This window comes from Mustela nivalis, assembly GCF_964662115.1.
Source record: "Mustela nivalis genome assembly, chromosome: 12".
Taxonomy (NCBI): Eukaryota; Metazoa; Chordata; class Mammalia; order Carnivora; family Mustelidae; genus Mustela; species Mustela nivalis.
The window spans coordinates 90,777,304-90,797,125 of record NC_139031.1 but is presented as its reverse complement, the minus strand read 5'-3'; the positions used below and the strand labels follow the sequence as shown (position 1 = coordinate 90,797,125).

Below are 19,822 nucleotides of genomic sequence, written 5' to 3'. Positions count from 1 at the left end.
TTGGGGGGTGTGGCCTTCCGGTGGCCCCAGAGACTGGGAGTCCTCTCCCCACCATGTCCCCAGAGGGTGGGATCCGTCCAGTGACTCCAGGTGGTGGGGGGGTCCCTCCTCCCCCACCCCCACTGTGTCCACGGTGCCCACCCTACCCAGAGATGGTGAGCAGGCACCCAGCTGTGGCCCAAGCCTGGGCCTGGGGGCTGGGTTTGGGAAGCAACTCCCCAGACTCTCAGGCTGGGCAGGTTTACCAGGGAAAGCCGGTTCCTGGGTGGGGGGAGGGGCAGCAACCAGTTCTTGGCCCTCCTGGCACCCAGCTCTGTAGTGGCCGTCCATGCTCTCCATGCTCCCTCTTCTCCAAAGTCCAGTGACCCACAAAGGTGGGCCCCTGGAGAGAAGGGAGCGGCTCCTGCCGTCTACACAGGACACTCAGAACTGGTTCCACAGTCCACCCACCCTGGACTGCCTGCTACGGCCACTCACACCCAGGGTGGGCTGGCCCTGCTTGGATGACTTCAGCTCTTCCAAATGCTTCCAGAGCAGGCTGATTTGCATTCATGTCTGGAGACCTATCCCATTCCCCTTAGCTCTGCCGGCCTGCGTCCACGACCAGCTCCTGGACACCCCACACCAGAACCAAGTCTGAGAGCCTTCCTCCCATCCCAACCTGCCCTTGGCCAAGAGCCAGATCCCACCTGGCCCCCCCATGGCCTCACTAGTTGCCCAGGGCTGTCCTCCCTTCTCCGGGACACCAGCACCCCTCCACACTCAGTTCGGGGCTTCCCAAACGTGCTGTCAGGGGTCTCCCAGGACAGAGGCACCTTCTAGGTAAGGAGGATGTCTCCAGGGCCACCCCTGCCTTCCCATGCGCCAACGGCAGGGGAGGCACCCCGCTCAGGGAAGACCTAGGAACACGGTGCCCCCCTCCCCAGCCTTAAGCCCCCTGGAGACCAGGACCCTGGGTCCCTGGGCTCTAAGATGAGATGCTTTTGGCGAGGGATTGGGTAACAAGTTTGCAGTGGAGACCACCTTGGTGGCAATGAGACTGAGGACTGGAGGACTCAGGTGAGAGGCCGAAGGCAGGCACCACACTCAGGAACCCGGAAGCCACTCCCAGGGGCAAGAACCTGACACTTGCACCAGCACCCAGGCCCCCTGCTGCCCACCCCACGTCCATGTAGCAAAAGCCCCAATCCCATCCACCTGGCTTGCTGCGATGAGCACCAAAGGGCAGCCGGCCCCCAGGCCACAGTGCCTAGCCCAGACGTGCGGGCCTGGCTCCCACCCCATGAGACCAGAAGCATGCTGGGACCAGAAATGAATTATTCACATCGCAGTAAACTTCTTTGAAGGTCTCTGAGAGTTTCGACAAGAATGTCGTGTGCAAAACTGAAAGGACCCCCAGGACCCCTCTTGGAGCGGGCCGCGGGCACTGGCGCCCGGGCCGGTCCTTCACAGTAGAGGGCGCAGCGGCAGGCCCCTCCCGGCACCGTCAGGCCGAGTCCCGGTCCATGCTGCAGCCCAGAGCCTCGATGTCGTTGCTGATGTCCGAAATCATGCGGTCCCACTCGTCCCCTTCTGAGGGCGCAGACTGGTCGTCGGAGCTACCCGCGGCCCTGTTCCCGGTGCCCGTGGAGGCGGAACTCAGGGCCCGCCGGTACCTGCCAAAGCTGTCGGTGATGATGCCTCGGCCGTCCTTCACCCCAATGGTCTCGAGAAAGTTCTCAAAGTGCTGGCTGTCCTTCTCTGGGATGAAGGGCCGCAAACCTGTGGACACAGAGTGGGGCTGACGCTGGGCCTCCCATGGGGAGAACGAGTCTGCCCACCCGGCCTGCCCGCATCCAGCCCAGTTCAACGGGCACCACAGGCCCACCAGGTCCCAGCACTGCAACAAGTGTCTGACCCCATGTCCTCCCTTGGGCTGGCGTTAAGTTCACTCATAGGCCTGGATATAGAACAGAAGGGGCTAGCTGACCTCTAGGGGCACTACCCACTTCTACAAGAATAAGCCAGAAAGAAACAGAGCTGGGGCTGGGGCCTGGGACCCCAGCCCTGGCTGCATTGACCCTGGTGGGGAGGCCACAGGGTCAGAGGAGCTCAGACCGGACGCAGCAGGCCAGGCCTCCTGCCCTACCTCCCAGTGAGTGGCGAGCCCTTGGGTGGCTGCTGAGAAGGGTATGACCCACCCCCTTGGATGGTGGGAGCAGGGCTCAGGAGCCTCCACCAGCCCCCATCAGCCCATGGGGTCTCTAGGCTCAGCATGTGGGAGACAAGGCCACCCAGTCACCCGAAGGGTGCGGGCAGGTGTACAGCCTGGCCACCCTGCCCACCCAGCTCTCAGGGCCAACGGCCAGTGCTTCTACCCAGAAACAGGGTCCACTTCTCTGCCCAGCAAATTGCTGGTCACCCACCAAAAGCCCCTCGAGAACCATGCCCCCCCACACCCCGCCCCAGGAGCCCCATTCCATTCCCTGCTCCAGGAGCGACTTTCTCTGGGAAGCGCTCTGGGCAGCGGATCCCCAGCGGAACCCTCAATGCCCCGGCCTCACCCCTACCCCCGGCAGGGCTCACCGAGCAGCAAGAACTTGCGGCTGTCCCCGTACAGTTGACGCAGGTTGATGCAGAACTCGTGTACAGAAGCCCCGTCGCGGTAATCGTGCAGCAGCGCGGCGAACTGCTGGATCTCCTGGGAGGACAGCTTGGTGCGCAGCTGCCCAGGGCGGGCAGGGGTGCGGCAGTGAGCGGTGCCCACGGTGCCCCCTGCCAGCCCATGCAGCGGCTCCCACTCGACCCGGGACACCCTGGGGAGTGCGCCCGCAAGGAGCCCAGGGACACGTACAGAACCAGGTGCAGGTCAGCAACAGTGGGCAGGGGGTGGGGGGGGCAGCGGTTGTCCCCCTGCCCCCCCCCCCCGTGCGCCCAAGCCCCCCCCCCCCACTCGCCCGGCCTCGCCCCGTCTCCGAGCCCTGCGCGCACACCGTCAGCATGTAGTCCTGCAGCAGCTCGGCGGCCGTGGCGCTCAGCTCGCTCTCGCTGGCAGTCTTGGCATGCGGTGCCGTCTGCATGCAGAAGGACAAGGGCGACACGCCGCCTGCGTGCGCGCACTCAGGGAAGGAGCTGCAAGGACAGGAGCCATGGGCACGGGGCTCCCAAACTCACCTTGAGGCCCGGGATCCCCGCCCCCCCCCCCCCCCGCAGAGCTGCACTTCCGACCGGGGCGCCCGCATGCTCGTGGGGGGCCGGCTGGGGCCGGGGACTCACAAAGCACTGACGTCTGTCTCGTAGGGCTCCTTCACGTCCACCTTGGTGGAAGAGTCGTCTGCGCAGGGGGCAGAACACAGGCTTCGGGTTACAGGCGGGCGGAGGGGCCCTGAGTCCCCGGGCCCCACACCCCATGAGATGTGGGCCCTGGCGGGGGGTCTGCAGGCCTTCTTGGGCAAAGCCCCCAACCCCCCCCCCCCCCCCCCGCCGCAGCCTCAGGTAGCCCCCCACCGGCTCCCCCTGCAGGCATTCTCCACCAACGGCCACCACCTGTTGCAGGTGTGGGCCCGAGCACAAAGCTCCAAATGGGGGACTGAAGGGCACTCCCCAAGGGCCAAGGATAGGACAAGGGCCACTTGGAGCTGCCGTGCAGTGTCCCAGGGTGTCACTTTGTCCCCTCTGCTCACTTCAGACAAGGAGTGGGATCCCAGAGGTCGGATAACTTGCCCCAACGCACAGTGTCGGCGGAGCAGAGAAGGTCGGAGGCAGGGCTGACCCCCAGCCTGGAGCCGGTGGGCTCCGCGCAGTCAGGGAGGTGGGACCCCAGCATGCTGAGCCCCTCCCACCCGCCAAGAGCCCTGGACACAGCCGCTACTCAGGAAACACTGGTCAGGGGACCTTGGGTCCACGTGACACAGACCGTGTGAGGCACAGATACCATTCTGCGCCACTGCTGAGCTCGCGGAGTTGGGGTGACCGGGAGCACGGGGCACTCCTGACGTGTGGAACACAAGGCTAAGGGCTCTGCAGATTCAGAGGAGGGGGCAGCTGCCACATGCCAGCACCCGGCAGCCTCGGTCCTGGAAAAAGCCCTCACCCAGTAGCTGTGAGGTCTGTGTGTTCCTCCCCGCCCCACACACCCCTCCCCCTGCCCCTGTTCTCAGGCAGGTGAAGGGACTTGAGCTGATCAGGCATTCCCCGCCTGGGATGTGGTACAAGAAGGTACCAGGCTCGCCGGGGACGTCAGCAACGGGGTGTGGGAACAAGGCACTGGCGCAAAGCCACGGGGACAGGACAGCATCACTGCACCCACAGTCACGTACCACTGTGCAGGGATAGGTGGTGGGTGGGTGTTGAGGCCCCGTCAAAGATGGCTCTGTCCAGAAAGTCGATGGTGGACTCGGTGTACACGATCTGGAAGACCTGTCCCAGCAGGGAGCACAGCTCCTCCGCAGCGACCTGCCATGGGGACAAAGCTGGGCCTTCCTGGGCAGCTTGCTGGCCCCCTGGCTCCTCAGATGCCCAACCAGCACCAGCACCCACCGCCCAGCGGGCCACAAGTGGACCAGCCCACAGCTGGGAGGCTTTCTGGACCCGAGGGGGCCAGGTGTGTCCACCGCCAGCCCTCCTGTCCCCCCAACCTGCCCAACAACATGCTGCTTCTGCTGCAGCCCCAGGCTCGGGGACGGCACTCCCAGCCGGGAACACGGCTCACACACGTGCTGTTAAGGCAGAGTCCTCTCTGATACTGGGCAGTCACCAGAGGGGCCTGCAGTGAGGACAGGCTGGGGAGGCAGCCCCGTGAGGAAGAACTGCCGGCTAGAGGGCGGGCAGAGCCAAGGAGGCGCAGTGATCAAAGGGTCCCCAAGGCAGGAGGTCCCCCCTACAGTCTTTTTTTTTTTTTTAATATTTTATTTATTTATTTGACAGAGAGAGAGATCACAAGTAGGCAGAGAGGCAGGCAGAGAGAGAGAGAAGGAAGCAGGCTCCCTGCTGAGCAGAGAGCCCGATGCGGGACTCGATCCCAGGACCCTGAGATCATGACCTGAGCCGAAGGAAGCGGCTTAACCCTCTGAGCCACCCAGGCGCCCCCCCCTACAGTCTTATAGACAAACTACACACAAGGAAGGGCAGGGGTCAGGAGGTGGGAGAGACCAGGTCAGTGTGGGAGGGGCCTGGGCTGTGGGGCTGGGCTGTGGGGTGGGCCTGTGGTGGGCGGGGCCTGGGTCAGTAATGGGAGGGGCTTGGGGTACAGATATAGGAAGAGACCAGGCAGGTTGTGGGCAGCACAGGTGCCTGAGTCCCAAGTCCCGCCCTCTACTCACCTTGCTCTCTGTGGCCAGGATCACCAGGCAGCAGGCCTCCACGGGCCCCACTCCGCTCTCTGACAGGGAGACTGTGGTGAGGCCTCTGGAACTTTCTGCACACAGACTCTGGCTGGGGGAGATGCCAGGGTCCTGGGCTGAGAAGTCAACAGCGCAGCAGGTTAGGGCAGCTGTGGGAGCTCCACAGCCTGCTGTGGGCAGTGCCCACCTGGCTCAGGAGTGCCCCCTCACCCCCTCCGCTGAGCTGCCCCTGCCCTCACGCTCCTTGGAGGCTGCCCTGGCTGTGCTTCCTGAGAACCATCGCTCTGCAGGACCCCCCAGCGTCCCCACCACCGATGGTGCGCGGATCTTGGGCTAGGACATGAAACGCCCAGTAGTCAGCTGCTTTCGGTCTACACATGAGACGGGATTCCCTGGATTCCACTTGCAGGAACCATGGGCATGAGCACAAGCCTGACAGCTGACAGACGGGGACCCCGAGGTGTGTGGGCCCCAGGGTGTGAGGGGGCACAGTCCAGGACAGGATGTGCACCGGGCAAGCCCCGGCCCATGTTTCTAAGGCTCCGCACTTCCTCGGACAAGGGCAACCCCGGGCCTGCCCACAGCAGGGAGGGAGGCTCCCACCCTGGGAAGCACAGGCACATGAGCTCGGCAGACCGGGGAGCAGACCGGGGAGCAGGGGCGGGAGTGAGGCCTCCCATGCCCCCGCCGGCTACCTCCGGACGTGCCCCTCTGAGGCTCAGACGTGCCAGAAGCCACCCTCGGGACAGGTGTGCCTGCAGAGCCCGGGGCCGGGCACCCCGTGAGCCCCACAAATGCCGCCATCAGACCCAAGGACTGCACTGCCACCCCCGCAGCCACGGGCCCCCGGCACCGAGCACGTGAAATGCGGCAAGTCCCCATGGTGCCATGTGCGGCGTCTCGGGGGTGGCACAAAGAAGATGGGGGACATCTTGTTAATGATAGTCATGTTGATACATGTCGACACAAAGGGCTAAATATATTAGTAACACTGATTTCCCTTGCTTCCTTCTCCTTCTCCTTTTCCATGGCTACTAGAATGTTTTAAGTAGCTCCGGGGCTATACTCAGGTCAGGACAGCCCCACACAGCGAGGACGGGCTGTCTGAAAAGCTCCCATCTGGGCCCCGACCGCAGTCCCCCAGCTGTCCCCACAGACGTGGCTTCAGACTCCTATACCCACGGAGATACCCTCCTCGAGATGTCTGCACTGTCTGCTCCACCCTGGCCTGCCTGGACGGCGGGTCACCCACCACACGAAGCCCCTGCAGCCAGACCCGGCCCCACACACCCTCCCTACCCCGCATAGCCCTGGGCACCAGTCAAGCCTGGACCTGCAGAAGCACGCACATGGGGCTGCGCGTGGTGGGCACTTAATAAATGTCAGGGTCACGGCCACTGAGCTGTAGGCCACCATGTGCGTGACCTCACACACGGCACGCTGGGGCCACGGGGCCACACAGACTCAGGGTTGCAGGACTCAGGGTTGCAGGGTTGCAGGCCCCTTTCAGGGCCACCCACGAAAATGAGGAAGATGCCAGGACACAGGGATTCCTTCTCTCCCTTTAACTCAGAAGCCCTCAAAGCTCTGGGTCCCTGTTTTCGTCTCATTTTGCAAAGGATCTCCTATGCAGCTCATTCTCTCCCTCCAAAAAATCTGCTACCCCTTTCTTAGCAATTCGCTCCAAAGATGAATATGGATACGCATCCCACTGTACAACAAACCTGCGGGGGGACCCAGTCCCCCACCCACTTGCTTCCATGCCTGCAGGCGCTGCCCAGAGGTTGGTCTTCCCGTGGCCTTCTGTCCCTCAGGATGCCCCAGACCTCGGGCCTCCTGTGGGACCGTCCACTTCCCAGGCTGGCTGGCCCCTCCACCGCCTTGTTGGGGCCCCCGCCGGTCACTCAAGCTCTGTGCTCTGGTAAATCCATCTGCGAAGTAGGAGAGTGCAGCCCTCCTGCCCGCTGAGCTGGATGTCATACTAGGTTATCCATGTCCGGGCTTCCTGCCAGTGAGCCCTTTCTGTACATTCTGTACGTTAAAACGCTTCATGTTGTTCAAACTAAAGTAATGTCCGTCGTCCAACAGATGTTTGCAGAAGGGCAATGAGGGGGAAGCAGAGCACAGAGGGGTGTGTGGGCCCATGGCAAGCCCACTGGATTTGTGCCGTGGAAGCCCCCCGAGCTCAAGGGGTCACACGAGGAGGCTCACCAGGGCCCGGCTCTTAGGGAATCTCTCAGATCCACCACGATCTGCCGACCTCAGGTAGACAGACAATTTACCCTCTGCACCACCTGAGCCCCCCTTGGCCCCTGTCACAGGCGCTTTGGCGATGGACAGCTTCAGGACCCCAAAGGGCCCCAGAACACCCAAAGGAGCCCAGGTCAGTACCGGTCTCAGAAGCACCAGCCTCAGAAGCCCACCCAGAGGGATGTGACATCTCTCCCCGTGTCTCAATGATTTGGTACCAGGCAGAGGCTATGGCACTGGGGGAGGGAAGGGGCCGGCTCACCCGGAGAGCCCAGAAGGCAGGGGTGGCAGGGGGAACCAGGAGCAGAGGCCTGGGGGCCAGCGCCTTGTTCAAGATTCCTCCTGACTCTCTTACAAGGACATGCTCAGCACATCTCTCAGACCAGGCGCTTCGCGATGGTCCGGTCTCCTCTCTGAACCCGGCTTTGGGACGCCTGTGGCCCAAGGCAGGGCCTGCACACTGGCACCACTGAGCGAAGGCCCACTCTCGGGTGGCGGCCGGCCCAGTGCGGAGAAACTGTGTCCAGAGCTCCCCTGGATTCCCAGGCTCACCCCCGAGGATGCCCGCCCCAGCCCCGGCCCCTACCTGTCTTCAGGACCACCAGGTGTGAGGCGTCATCCCGCACGTAGGACACGGCGGCAATGTCATGAATGGGGACCCTGAGGATGGTGTCCTCCCCGTCCCGCCAGGCCAGCTTGACGTTGTAGGCAGACAGGCTGATGACAGCGTCGTGCTCCTGGGTGAGGTGTCCGGGGAGCTGGTGGGCTCTCTGCTGGGGACCGCAGTGCGTCAGTCATAGGCCCGCCGCAGGCTCCAGGCTCCCTGCCCCATGCGCAGCCCCGTACCCTACTGCAGCCGCACCAGGCCCGCCCTGGGTGCTCTGCGGCTTCCGCGGCTACCCTCACCCAGACCCGTGGGGTGTGCTCTACGCTCTGGACAATGTGAATTCTGAAAACAGCCCAAAAAGTACAAGGAGCAAAATCCTGAGAAGAAAGCTCACATTCAGACAGGTTTGGTCTTGATGGCCCGAGAGCCAAGCATACCCATGCCACAACGGGACGGGGTCGTCCCTGTCATCCCTCCCAGCCAGGAAGGCCCAGCGTCAGAGGACCAAGAGCTGGGGTCAGAGTGCGAGGGCAGAGGTCAGAGTTAGGGGGGGTCACAGGCCAGGGGTCAGAGGTCAGGGTCAGAAGGATGGGGTTACCTTTGCATTGTCTATGAAATGCAGGATTTCGGTCCTACTGGAGGGATTCAGGTATCCCGGTATGGACGTCAACTGACCTAAGTACTGCAAGAAAGTGAGGAGAGACGCTGCCATGAGGAAGGGAAGATCAGCCCAGACTGTCGTGGACACACAGAGGACACAGCCTGGCCTCCGCCTTCCGCCACCAGACCTCTGGCCTGGCTCAGGGGTGGGAGGCCTCTGCTAGGAAGCGTGCTCTGAATTCTTGGAAAAGTGTCCCGGCTCAGGACACACTGCCACACTTCCCGCTGTCCCACACCATGAGGACGATATCCCTAACGGGGCCGCTTCCTCAAGGAGAACGAGCTCTGCCAGGGACGGAAAACCCTGGCTCCAGCCTAAAGGGGGAAAACGGGGAACAGAACGAGAAGCGCGCGTGACTGTCGCGGTCCAGGGGCGCAGGCTCCCGGGAGGACCAAGACAGACTGACCACAGGACAGGGGAGTGCAGCCTCCCCACACGTCATCCTCCCCAGATAAGCACACAGCCTCACACAGTAGGCCTGTCCGCCACCACCCCTGTCACCCTGTACATCACGTCCAGCTGATGGCAAGGCACGCTCATGGGCAAAATGCCATCTGAACACACATGGCAAGCGCTGGAACCAGATGCAGACACGGCAGGGCTGTTCTCAGGGGCCACTGGACCTAAAGTTCAAAGCAGTGGCATTGGGGCGCCTGGGTGGCTCAGTTGGTGAAGCATCTGTCTTTGGCTCAGGTCATGAATTTGGGGTCCTGGGATCGAGTCCAGTGTCAGGCACACTCCCTGCTCAGTGGGGACTCAGCTTCTCAACCTCTCCCTCTGCCTCCCACTCCCCCTGCTTTGCACTCTCTCTCAAATAGATAAAATCTTTAAAAAAATAAAATACAATTTATAAATAAAGCAGTGGGATTACTGTGCTAAGGGTTCTAACAGAAAAAGTGGATATCATGCTTCGTATATAATGTAAGCAGAGAGCTCGAAACGCTAACCATGGACCGATGCGAAATGCCAACGACCCACCGTAACAGAAACAGACTGACGGTTCCACTGATGGACACATCTGCAGGCTGGACACAGCCAAGGGACGGGTCAATGGGCATGCAGATGTGTGAAGATATGTCAACAGAAACTTCCCAAATGGAAAGCAAAGAGGGAAAAGTATGAAGAAGATGGAACAGGATGTCCAAGAACGGTCACTAAGTTCCAAAAGTGGGGCCGGGCGTGTGGTGGGATGACCAGAAGCACTCACAACAAACGGGCTCCAGACCACAGATCTGGGGACTCCGAGAGCACCAAGCAGAACATACACGGGGAGAAAAGGGAAAAACCAGAAGCAGCCCAATGCCTGCACATCAGAGTCCAGCAGTAAACCACCACAGAGAGAACCTGCGGTAAGCCCCAGGACAAAAGCACCTTACCTGCAGAACAAGGGTAACAAGGGTCAGAATGGGGCGCCTGTGGGCTCAGTCCAGTGAGAGGCCGGCTCTGGGTTTGGGCTCAGGTCATGAGCTCAGGGTCGTATGATCCAGCCCCGCATCAGGGGCTCCAGACCCGCTGTGGCGCCTGCTTAAGATTCTTTCCCTCTCCCTCTGCTCCCCCACCCTCCACATACATGAGCTCACTCTATCACTCTCTGTAAGTAAATAAATAAATCTCTTTTTTTAATAAGTAAGTCTTAAAAAAAAAAATAAAGTGACTCAGTCGTTAAGCCTCTGCCTTTGGCTCAGGTCATAATCTCAGGGTCGGGACGGAATTGAGTCCCGTATAGGGCTCTCTGCTCAGCAGGGAGCCTGCTTCTCCCTCTCTCTCTGCCTGCCTCTCTGCCTACTTGTGATCTCTGTCTGTCAAGTAAATAAATAAAAATACTTTAAAAAAAAAGAATGATATTGGACTTTTCTTCAGAAACTACAAAGCGAGAGAGGAATGAAACCCTGAAACGTTGGTGGAAACCCATCCCCCCTGCAATCTGTGCCCAGGGAACCAGTCCTTCAAGCAACAGAGAAATAAAACCTTTCTCTGACAAACACAATTTGAGGGATTTTAACACTGACTGATTGATCTGAGAGAGAGCACAAGTGTGTGTACACACTCTTGATCTCAGGGTTGTGAGTTCAAGCCCCGTGTTGGGCACAGAGCTTACTAAAAATGTTTTTTAATTTTAACTTTTTTATTTAAAAAAATTTGGTGGGGGGTGTGCCTGGGTTGCTCAGTGGGTTGGAGCCCCTGCCTTCGGCTCAGGTCATGATCCCAGGGTCCCGGGATTGGGCCCCGCATCAGGCTCTCCATTCAGTGGGGAGCCTGTTTCCTCCTCTCTATGCCCGCCTCTCTGCGTACTTGTGATCTCTGTCAAATAAATAAAATCTTAAAAAAAATTTTTTTTTTAAGTTTTATGTAAATAATCTCTACACCCCCCATGCGACTCAAACTCATGACCCTGGGATCAAGAATTGTGCATCTGAACAACTGAGGCAGCCAGGAGCCCCTAAAATTATTTTTTAAATTCAAGACCCAACTACATGCCCAAGAAAAGCCACTTTAAAGAGCGACCTTACATGATGAAAGTGGTCCTCCGAGAAGACATGACAATGCTTCCCACGTACGCACCTGACCACAGAGCATCAACACACAAGGCGAAGACAGAGCTTCAAGGAGAGAGAAACGAATCCACAATGGCAACCAGGGACTTCAAGGCGCCCTTCTCTGTCGGAAACGCGCCAACCCAGCAGGCAGAAAGTCAGCGAGGACACAGGAGAGTGGGACACCCTCGGCCAGCAGGATGTAACCAAGACCTACAGACTACTTCATCCGGTAGAACACACGCTCCTTCAGCTCACGTGACCACTCACCGCGAAACAGCTTGTTCTGGGCCATAAAACACACCGTAACAAATTTCAAAGCCTGGAAACCATACACAGTATGTTCCCAAATCACAATGCAATTTTTGAAAGACACAATTGTAGGTGCGCCTGCATCGCTCAGAAGGTGAAGCCTCTGCCTGGAGTTCAGGTCATGACCCCAGGGTCCTGGGATAGAGTCCCACATCACAGGGAGCCTGCTTCTTCCTCTCCCTCTACTGTTCCTCCTGCTTGTGCTCTCTCACTCTCTCTGCCAAACAAATAAATAAAATCTCTAGGAATGCAAAAATCTTTAGGAGGACCTGGGTGGCTCAGTCAGTTGGGTGTCTGCCTTCTGCTTGGGTCATGATCTCAGGGTCCTGGAATCGAAGCCCATGCTTCAATCTCAATGGAGAGCCTGAATAAATGAATAAAATCTTTAATCCATTATCAGAGAGTTGCTTTCATGAGTATAAAATCAACAAAACAAAAACAAAAGCAACCAAGGAAGAAAGACACAACTACCAAAACACACATAAAAAGAAATTTGAGTAGGTGCATGATCTATTAAAGAAACTGGGTGCCTGGGTGGCTCAGTGGGTTAAGCCGCTGCCTTCGGCTCAGGTCATGATCTCAGGGTCCTGGGATCGAGTCCCGCATCGGGCGCCCTGCTCAGCAGGGAGCCTGTTTCCTCCTCTCTCTCTCTCTCTCTCTCTCTGCCTGCCTCTCTGCCTACTTGTGATCTCTCTCTGTCAAATAAATAAATAACATCTTAAAAAAAAAAAAAAAGAAACTGAATTAATTAGTAATTAATAACCTTCTAAAACAGCACCAGGCCCACACAGGTTCACAGGTGAATTCTACCACACACTAAAGGAGGAAACGATACCAATTCTCTATAATCTCTTCCAGAAATTAAAAACAGAGAAAACATCAACCCCAATATCCAAGTCAAAGATACTACAAGAAAAGAAAAATCACAGATCAATATTTCTCATAAACATAAATGTGAAAATCCTGAACAAAATATTAGCAAATCGAATCCAATGAGATATAAAGATATAAATTATTTAAGATAACAAATATACACAATGACCTGGTTGCATTTATCCCAGGAAGGCAAGGCTGATTCAAAATTCAGAAACAAGTTAATGTAGTCCATCACACACCAACACTCTAAAGAAGAAAAATCGTATGATCAGATGAACAGATGCAGAAAAGCATTTGACAACATCCAATGCCCGTTCATGACAAAAATATCATCAAACGAGGAATAGAAAGAAACTTCCTCAAACTGATACAGAATGTGTAAAAAACCTACAGCCAGCATCCTAATTAATAGTGAGATGCTTAAAGATTGCTTCAGATCAAGAGAAATATAAACATATTCCCTCTAACCACTGCTTTCCAGCACTCCCGGAAGTCCCACCTAATGCAATGAGACAAGAAAAAGAAGGAAAAGGTACGGACTGGGAGGGAAGAAACCCAACCATTGTACTCAAAGACACTCTCTCTGACTGAGGAACCAAACAGGTCCCTCTGGGGATTACTGAGTGCAAGGAACGTGGACACGGGCCTGATTTGGTGCGCCCAGGGCTGTGCCCGGCCACCGCCTGCTCACACAAGGAGAACGGGCTGCAGGGCACCCAGAACACAGCAGCAGACACAAGTCAAGTGGCTGAAACTTCACGAAACCTTCTTTCAGCAACTGTCTGTGTGTGCCGGGCAGCTCTGCCGGGAGACACACACTCATTCTGGGAAGTTCTATATTTCATCCTCTCTCAGTTGGGGGCTGAGGAAAGGGAATAAAGCTGAGCTGTGCACTGGCTTCCCTACCCTCTCTAGGGCTAGGAATCTCCCTCTGAGAGAGCGGTTTAAGAGTAAATAAGTGGCACATGTAACCGCTGGCTCACACTTAGCTTCTCACCAATAAACATTCCAGAACGTTCCCACAGTGCTGCAGCTGGCCAGTGCCTTTCTATCCGCTTATGTGCACATGTCCACCAAATGCAGATGCCTGTTCACACCAATCCGTATTAAGTTTCATCTATTCTCACAGTTCCAGATTCCAGACTTACTACAAAGCTATGATGACTGAATAATGTGGTGCTGGCATAAGGACAGACATACAGACTGATGGGGTGGAACACAGTCCAGAAAGAGACCCTCACATACATGGTCAGTTAATGTCTGACAAGGCAGCCAAGACCCTTGATAGGGAAAGGACAGTCTTTTCAACAAACAGTGCTGGGAAAACGAGAGGTCCACACAGGGAAGAAAGAAGATGGTCCCTTACCTCACACCGTATATAAAATATAATTCAAACGGATGAACCGTCTAAATATAACACCCAAAGCTCTGAGTCTTAGAAGAAAACCGAGAAATAGCTTCATGACATTGGATTTGGCAACGATTTCTTGGTTCCGACACCAAAAGCACAGGCAATAGAGCAAAAGAGACAAACTGGACCTCAACGAAATTAAAAATGTTTGTGCATCAAAGACCATAAGCAACAATAAAAACATTTAAAAATTTAAAAAAAAAGACCATAAGCAACAAAGTGGGGCGACGACTGCCTACGGGAGCTGGTGTTTGCAGCCACATGTGATGCGCAGTGGTCCCCGGAACACTCAGAGATCGCCTACATCCCAACAACCCGAAACTAACCAAGCTGATTAAAAGCAGGCAAAGGGCTCCAAGCGGACATTTTTCTGAAGACAGACAGCCAACAAGTGCACGAAAAGATGCCAGCATCACTAGTCCCTACGGAAATGCAAATCAAAGCCACAGGGAGAGGCCGCTTCGCGCACCCACCGCCACAGCTCCCAGCGAGACCTACAGTAATGTGCCAGCGAGGATGCAGTGCAGCGGGACCGGGACACGCCAGCAGTAGCACAAAATGGCACAGCGGCCCGGAAAACGGTGTGAGTTCCCCAAACGCTGAGAACCAGAGTCTCCGCAGGACCCAGCGACCCCGCTTCTGGGGATACACCTGAAAGACGGAAAGCAGGACCTTCGAGAGCTCGCCACTGTCACGGCAGTGACACCCTAACCACGAGAATGTGGAAGACAGCCAAAGACCCTTGACCGACGGTGGCGACACCGACTGCGGCCCGTCCACGCCATGGGACATGACTCAGCCTCTGAACAGGAAGGGACCCCGCAGTGTGCTGCAGCGGGGAGGGGCCTCCGTGGCATTGCGCTCCTTGAAATCGGCCTGCAGTTTTGTTCTCCTGTGCAAGAGCTCCGCGGATGCCTGGACACACACTAGAGCGGAGGCTAGTGGGGCTGGGGAGGGCCGGTTCTGATGCTGGGAGAGCTCTGGGTTTACAAGAGGAAACGTTACGGACGGAGGTGAAGGGTGGCGATGGCCACCCAACAGCACGAACGTACTTACTGCTCCAAACTGTGCACTTGAAGATGGTTAAGGCAGGAAACTCGGTCACATGTATCGTCACACGAGAAAACAAAGCAGCAAGGAAGCAAAGGGTGCCTGGGTGGCTCAGCCGGCTAAGTGTCCAACTCTCGATCTTAGCTCAGGTCTTGATCTCGGGGTCATGAGTTCAAGCCCTGCATTGGGCTTCACACTGGGCAGGGAGCCCACTGAACACCACCAACAGCGACGAAGCTAAAACAGAGACTGGACAGACGCTTGGGTCCCATGTGCACGGCAGCAAGTTCACAACAGTCAGAAACGACGGAAACGTCACCACGCTTAAGTGTGGACGTATTGATGAAATGGGGGTATATACACAGAGTTGTCCTCAGTGTTAAAAAGAAAGTTCCTACACCTCCTACAACACAGCTGCCAGAGGGGGACGTGAGACGGAGCGGGAAGAGCCAGTCACACAGGGACACACCGTGTGACTCCACGTGCACACAGTCCCCAGCGTGGTCCAATCCACACAGGAGAGAGCAGAGTGGGGGGCGCCAGGGACAGGACAGGGAGCTGGAGTTTCGTGAGGACAGAGCTTCCGTTCGGGGATCTGAGAACATTTCGGACATGGGCAGTGGTGGCCCCACAGCACCGGCAGCGTGCTTAATGCCAGTGAACCGCACACTTAAACCTGGTTAAAAAGAGCTAAAATGAAAATTTTGTCATAAAGATTTTATATATTCATTTGACAGAGTGACAGCACATAAGCTGGGAGAGTGGCAGAGAGGGAAAGGGAGAGGCAGGCTCCCCGCTGAGCATGGAGTCCGATACGGGACTCCATCCCCAGACCCTGGGATCATGACCTGAGCGGAAGGCAGATGCCCAACTGACTGAGCCTCCCAGGCCCTCTGCCATGTATATTTTACCATATTAGAAAATCATCTTGGGGGACGCCTGGGTGGCTCAGTTGGTTAAGCAGCTGCCTTCGGCTCAGGTCATGATCCCAGCCTCCTGGGATCGAGTCCCACATCGGGCTCCTTGCTCAGCAGGGAGCCTGCTTCTCCCTCTGCCTCTGCCTGCCACTCTACCTGCCTGTGCTCACTCTCTCTGTCAAATAAATAAATAAAATCTTTTAAAAAAAAAAAAAAGAAAGAAAGAAAGAAAAGAAAATCATCTTGGGCGCCTAGTGGCTCAGTTGGTTGAGCAACTGCCTTCAGCTCAGGTCATGATCCTGGACTTTCAGGATCAAGTCCCATATCGGGCTCCCAGCTCCTTGGGGAGTCTGCTTCTCCCTCTGACCTTCTCTCTCATGCTCTCTCTCACTCATTCTCCCTCAAATAAATAAATAAAATCTTTAAAAAAAAAAATCATCGGGGCGTCTGGGTGGCTCAGTGGGTTAAAGCCTCTGCCTTTGGCTCAGGTCATGATCCCAGGGTCCTGGGATCGAGCCCCACATCGGGCTCTCTGCTCCGTGGAAAGCCTGCTTCCTCCTCTCTCTCTCTCTCTGCCTGCCTCTCCGCCTACTTGTGATATCTCTCTCTGTCAAATAAATAAAAATAAAATCTTTGAAAAAAAAAATCATCTTATTAGTTTTACTCAATAATTTCGTTTGCTAACAACTTTTTGAATCCTAAGCAGTACAATCCTGTCCGTGAACGGTCACTCCGGCTTCAGGGCTTTGCTGATTCACGGGGCCCTGATGCACACGCACAGGACTGCCCTCGCCCCTGTCGCTGCCTCAGGAGATGATGCCACCATCTCCTCCCTGTCCCTTAGCTCTGCCGGCTGCAAACCCAGCCAGCACATCTCCTCGAGGCCTACTTTCTTTGTGGAAAGGGGAGCCGCCATCATCTGAGATGAGCTTCACGGCGACAGAATTCTTGGTAAGACACTTTCACTGCAGCTGTCATCCTTGTTACCACTCCAGATGCGACCAGGTGTGCCTCCTGGACTGGGCTTACCACACGCGTTCCATCATCCTGCAAGGTCCCCAATGCATGCCCTGTGCCCCGACAGAGTCAGCAGTGGCCCGTAGCCGCCATGGGGCATAGCAAGTCAAGGGCACAGTTCCAGAGGCCTGAACGTGATGATGCATTCGAGACCCCGAGGGGACGCAGGGCTAGCAGTCACATCTGTTAATGGCCCTGGCACCCGCGAGGCCGAAGAGGAGACAGCCAGACCGCCTCGGGCACCACGCCTGCTGCCCAACAGGGACCACAGCTGGCGCAGACGCGTGCTAACCAGCTCACGTTCCAGCTCCAAGCACAGAAGGTGCTTCCAAAACTCACTGCTGACGGGATACCATGGACATCCCCGAGGTGGCCTTCCGATAATGTGCACCCATGGCTGGACTCAGTCGGCAAGAACCTTGCAGCAGAGCGGGGCCTGATGGAAGGAAGGGCAGGACTCCCACACGGGGACAAGGACACCAGGGAGGGTGCACGAGTTCTCAACACACCAGGCTCGCACAAGTGGCCCGCCCCCACATGCTGGAAGACAGACGACACCACACACACACACGTGAACAGACACACACACATACACATACAGGCCATGGCAAACTGTGGGTGAAGGCTTGAAAAGGCTCAGAGGTGGACCTGCTGGACCGGGTCCCCCAGGTAAGACTGGGAACCTCATGCCGCCACTCCCCTTGCTCCCTGGGGGCCAGGAAGACACCCCACTCTGAAGGCCCAGGAGCTCCGAGAAGGAGCAGACAGCAGGAGATGCTCGCAGAACCAGGCACCCCGGAGCCCAGGGACAACAGGGCCCCAGGGAGCAGCGCCAGACAGTGGCACCAGCTGCAGGAGCCGTAGCAGAGGCCATGAAGTGGCCATGGGGTATGGCCTGCAGGGGCCCTGGAGCCGGCTCCCACGACATGGGAGCCCGGGGCACCGCCTAATACACACACACAAGGACACCGCTGAGTGTGCTGCTCGGGCACAAGGGACAGATCCCTGATGGCTTCCAGCCCTAGACACATGGCTGAAGCAAGGTGGAGCCCCGAAGAAGGCCCCCACAGCGCCCCAGCAGGTGCGCTGCAGAGACGCCCCAGCGGCCCCGGAGGAATGGCTCTCCCTGGTGCACCTGCGCTCTGGGGACCAGGACACCCTTTCCAGACCTGGAGACGAAGTCAGCACCCCCGGACCCAGACGGCCCACAGTGTGTCCTCGCATCCAGACCCACGTCCCCTGTGGAGCAGGAGCAGGTGGACCCAGTAGCCTCCAGGACGTGGGAGCTACTCATCTTGCCGAGGCCCCCGTCCCGGCTCCAAAGCAGGAACGGGGTCACTGCCAGCAGCCATGGCAGCGTGGCAAGCTGCCCTCCGGGACTTCCGTGGCATGGGGACAGCAAGCTTCACCTCCCGCCCTGCCTGGCTCTGCAGAACTGGTGGGCCGTGACCACGGCCTGCACCAGGGAGCCGGACGGATTCTTTGTGAGAGAAAGTGAGTGCAGGGGACATACACATTCCTCTCCAAAGCCGCCAGGAGCCATTCCCGTTCACCCCCGGGATGGAGCAAAGCCCAGTCCCGGTCCTACCCCGAGCCATAGGACCCCAGCAGAGACGCACGGGCCCCCCAATAGCTCAGCCTAGGCGCAGCTGAGGGCAGGCGGAGGCCAAGCTGGGCTCACCCAGTGGGGGACAGGCCTAAGCACACAGTCCCTGTCCCAGGGCCAACTCCGCAGGCCCCACATGGCGCCGTCCCGCAAGGGGGCCAACCAGGCTCCGGGTGGCTGGTCAGCCCCGCAGGGGCAACGCTCTTCCATGGTGAGAACGGACGCATACCCCAGCTGCGGGTCCAGCTGTCCCTCTGCCCGTGTGGCCCGGCTACAGTCCATCCCCGGTGAGTTTCCGCACATTCGGGTGTGGAGCGTGGGCGGAAGCTCACACTGTCTCTGGGGGTGACCAGCAGCTCCAGCAAAACCGTTTCAGCGGTTCTGCTCCTTCTGCCTTTCCACACACATTTTGGAGTCATCTCTGCATCCATGAAAAGCTCGCTGGGATTTCAGTCAGAACTATATCAAGCGCTGCACAGGTCTGGGGACACATGCCACGGTGATCGGGTTGAGTCCCCCACCCACGGACGTGGCAGGCTCCCAGCACGCAGATCTGTGCTTCTCTGCGCCCCTACTGTGCGCTCAGGAAACCCCATCCACGTCCGGGTCCAGCTGTACCTGTCTGTCTGTCTCTGAAGCGCCTGTAAACGCTACTGCATATTCAAGTTTGAGCTCAGTTTGGACATGTAACGTGGCGCATACACACACATCCTGTTCTGAGTTTTCACCATGGATGGGAGTCAGATGTGCTTCTTGCGTCAACCGACAGGGTGCCAGGACATTTCTACCTTGGCCTGTCGATGTGATGGATTCCGAGCCGGCCCTGCATCCCTTCAGAGCAAGGTCGCCCCTTCTGTTTCAGGGAGAGACTGTGGCACTGGCGTCCGTTCCCTGAACACATGAGGACATCCTCCAGTAAGAACAGACGGGCCTGGAGACCTTCTGACGGCAGATTCCAGATGACAGCCTGAGCATCCCTGTCAGTCGCAGAGCGGTCCAAAGCAGCTGCAAGGGCCCGCAGGACATGGCGGGGGGGCGCTCCTCGGGAGCCAGTGCATGTGCCAGCCGACCCCGTGGCTGCCGGCACCCCGATCTCCCAGTGGAGAAACTGCTCCCCTCTCTGCTCTCCAGACCTGCTGGCTTTGCTCTTGACAAGTTTCAAGGGGACACACCGGCGTGCACGGCTCTGGGTTCACCCTGCTCACAGCACGCTCCACTTCTTAAACCTCTAAGTTTGTCTTTTGCCAAATGAATGACATT

General features: G+C 57.5%; 1 protein-coding gene across 10 annotated transcripts in view; it reads right to left on the bottom strand.

The window, feature by feature from the left end:
* Positions 1-1,312: 1,312 nt before the first annotated feature.
* The window catches only part of CCM2 (CCM2 scaffold protein), a 45,621-nt gene continuing 27,111 nt past the window's right edge, over positions 1,313-19,822 (bottom strand). For 5 of the 10 annotated variants that reach the window (XM_082692127.1, XM_082692121.1, XM_082692129.1 and 2 more), the window contains 8 exons: positions 8,777-8,860; positions 8,158-8,344; positions 5,301-5,437; positions 4,299-4,434; positions 3,256-3,313; positions 2,973-3,111; positions 2,566-2,704; positions 1,313-1,761 (listed from right to left, as the gene is read on the bottom strand). In XM_082692127.1, the coding sequence (XP_082548253.1) occupies positions 1,487-1,761; positions 2,566-2,704; positions 2,973-3,111; positions 3,256-3,313; positions 4,299-4,434; positions 5,301-5,437; positions 8,158-8,344; positions 8,777-8,860 (1,155 nt within the window). In that variant the 3' untranslated portion in view covers positions 1,313-1,486. Of the gene's footprint in view, positions 1,762-2,565; positions 2,705-2,970; positions 3,112-3,255; positions 3,314-4,298; positions 4,435-5,300; positions 5,438-8,157; positions 8,345-8,776; positions 8,861-19,822 lie in introns of all 10 variants that reach the window. The other 5 variants (XM_082692128.1, XM_082692125.1, XM_082692130.1 and 2 more) reach the window with 2 other exon arrangements.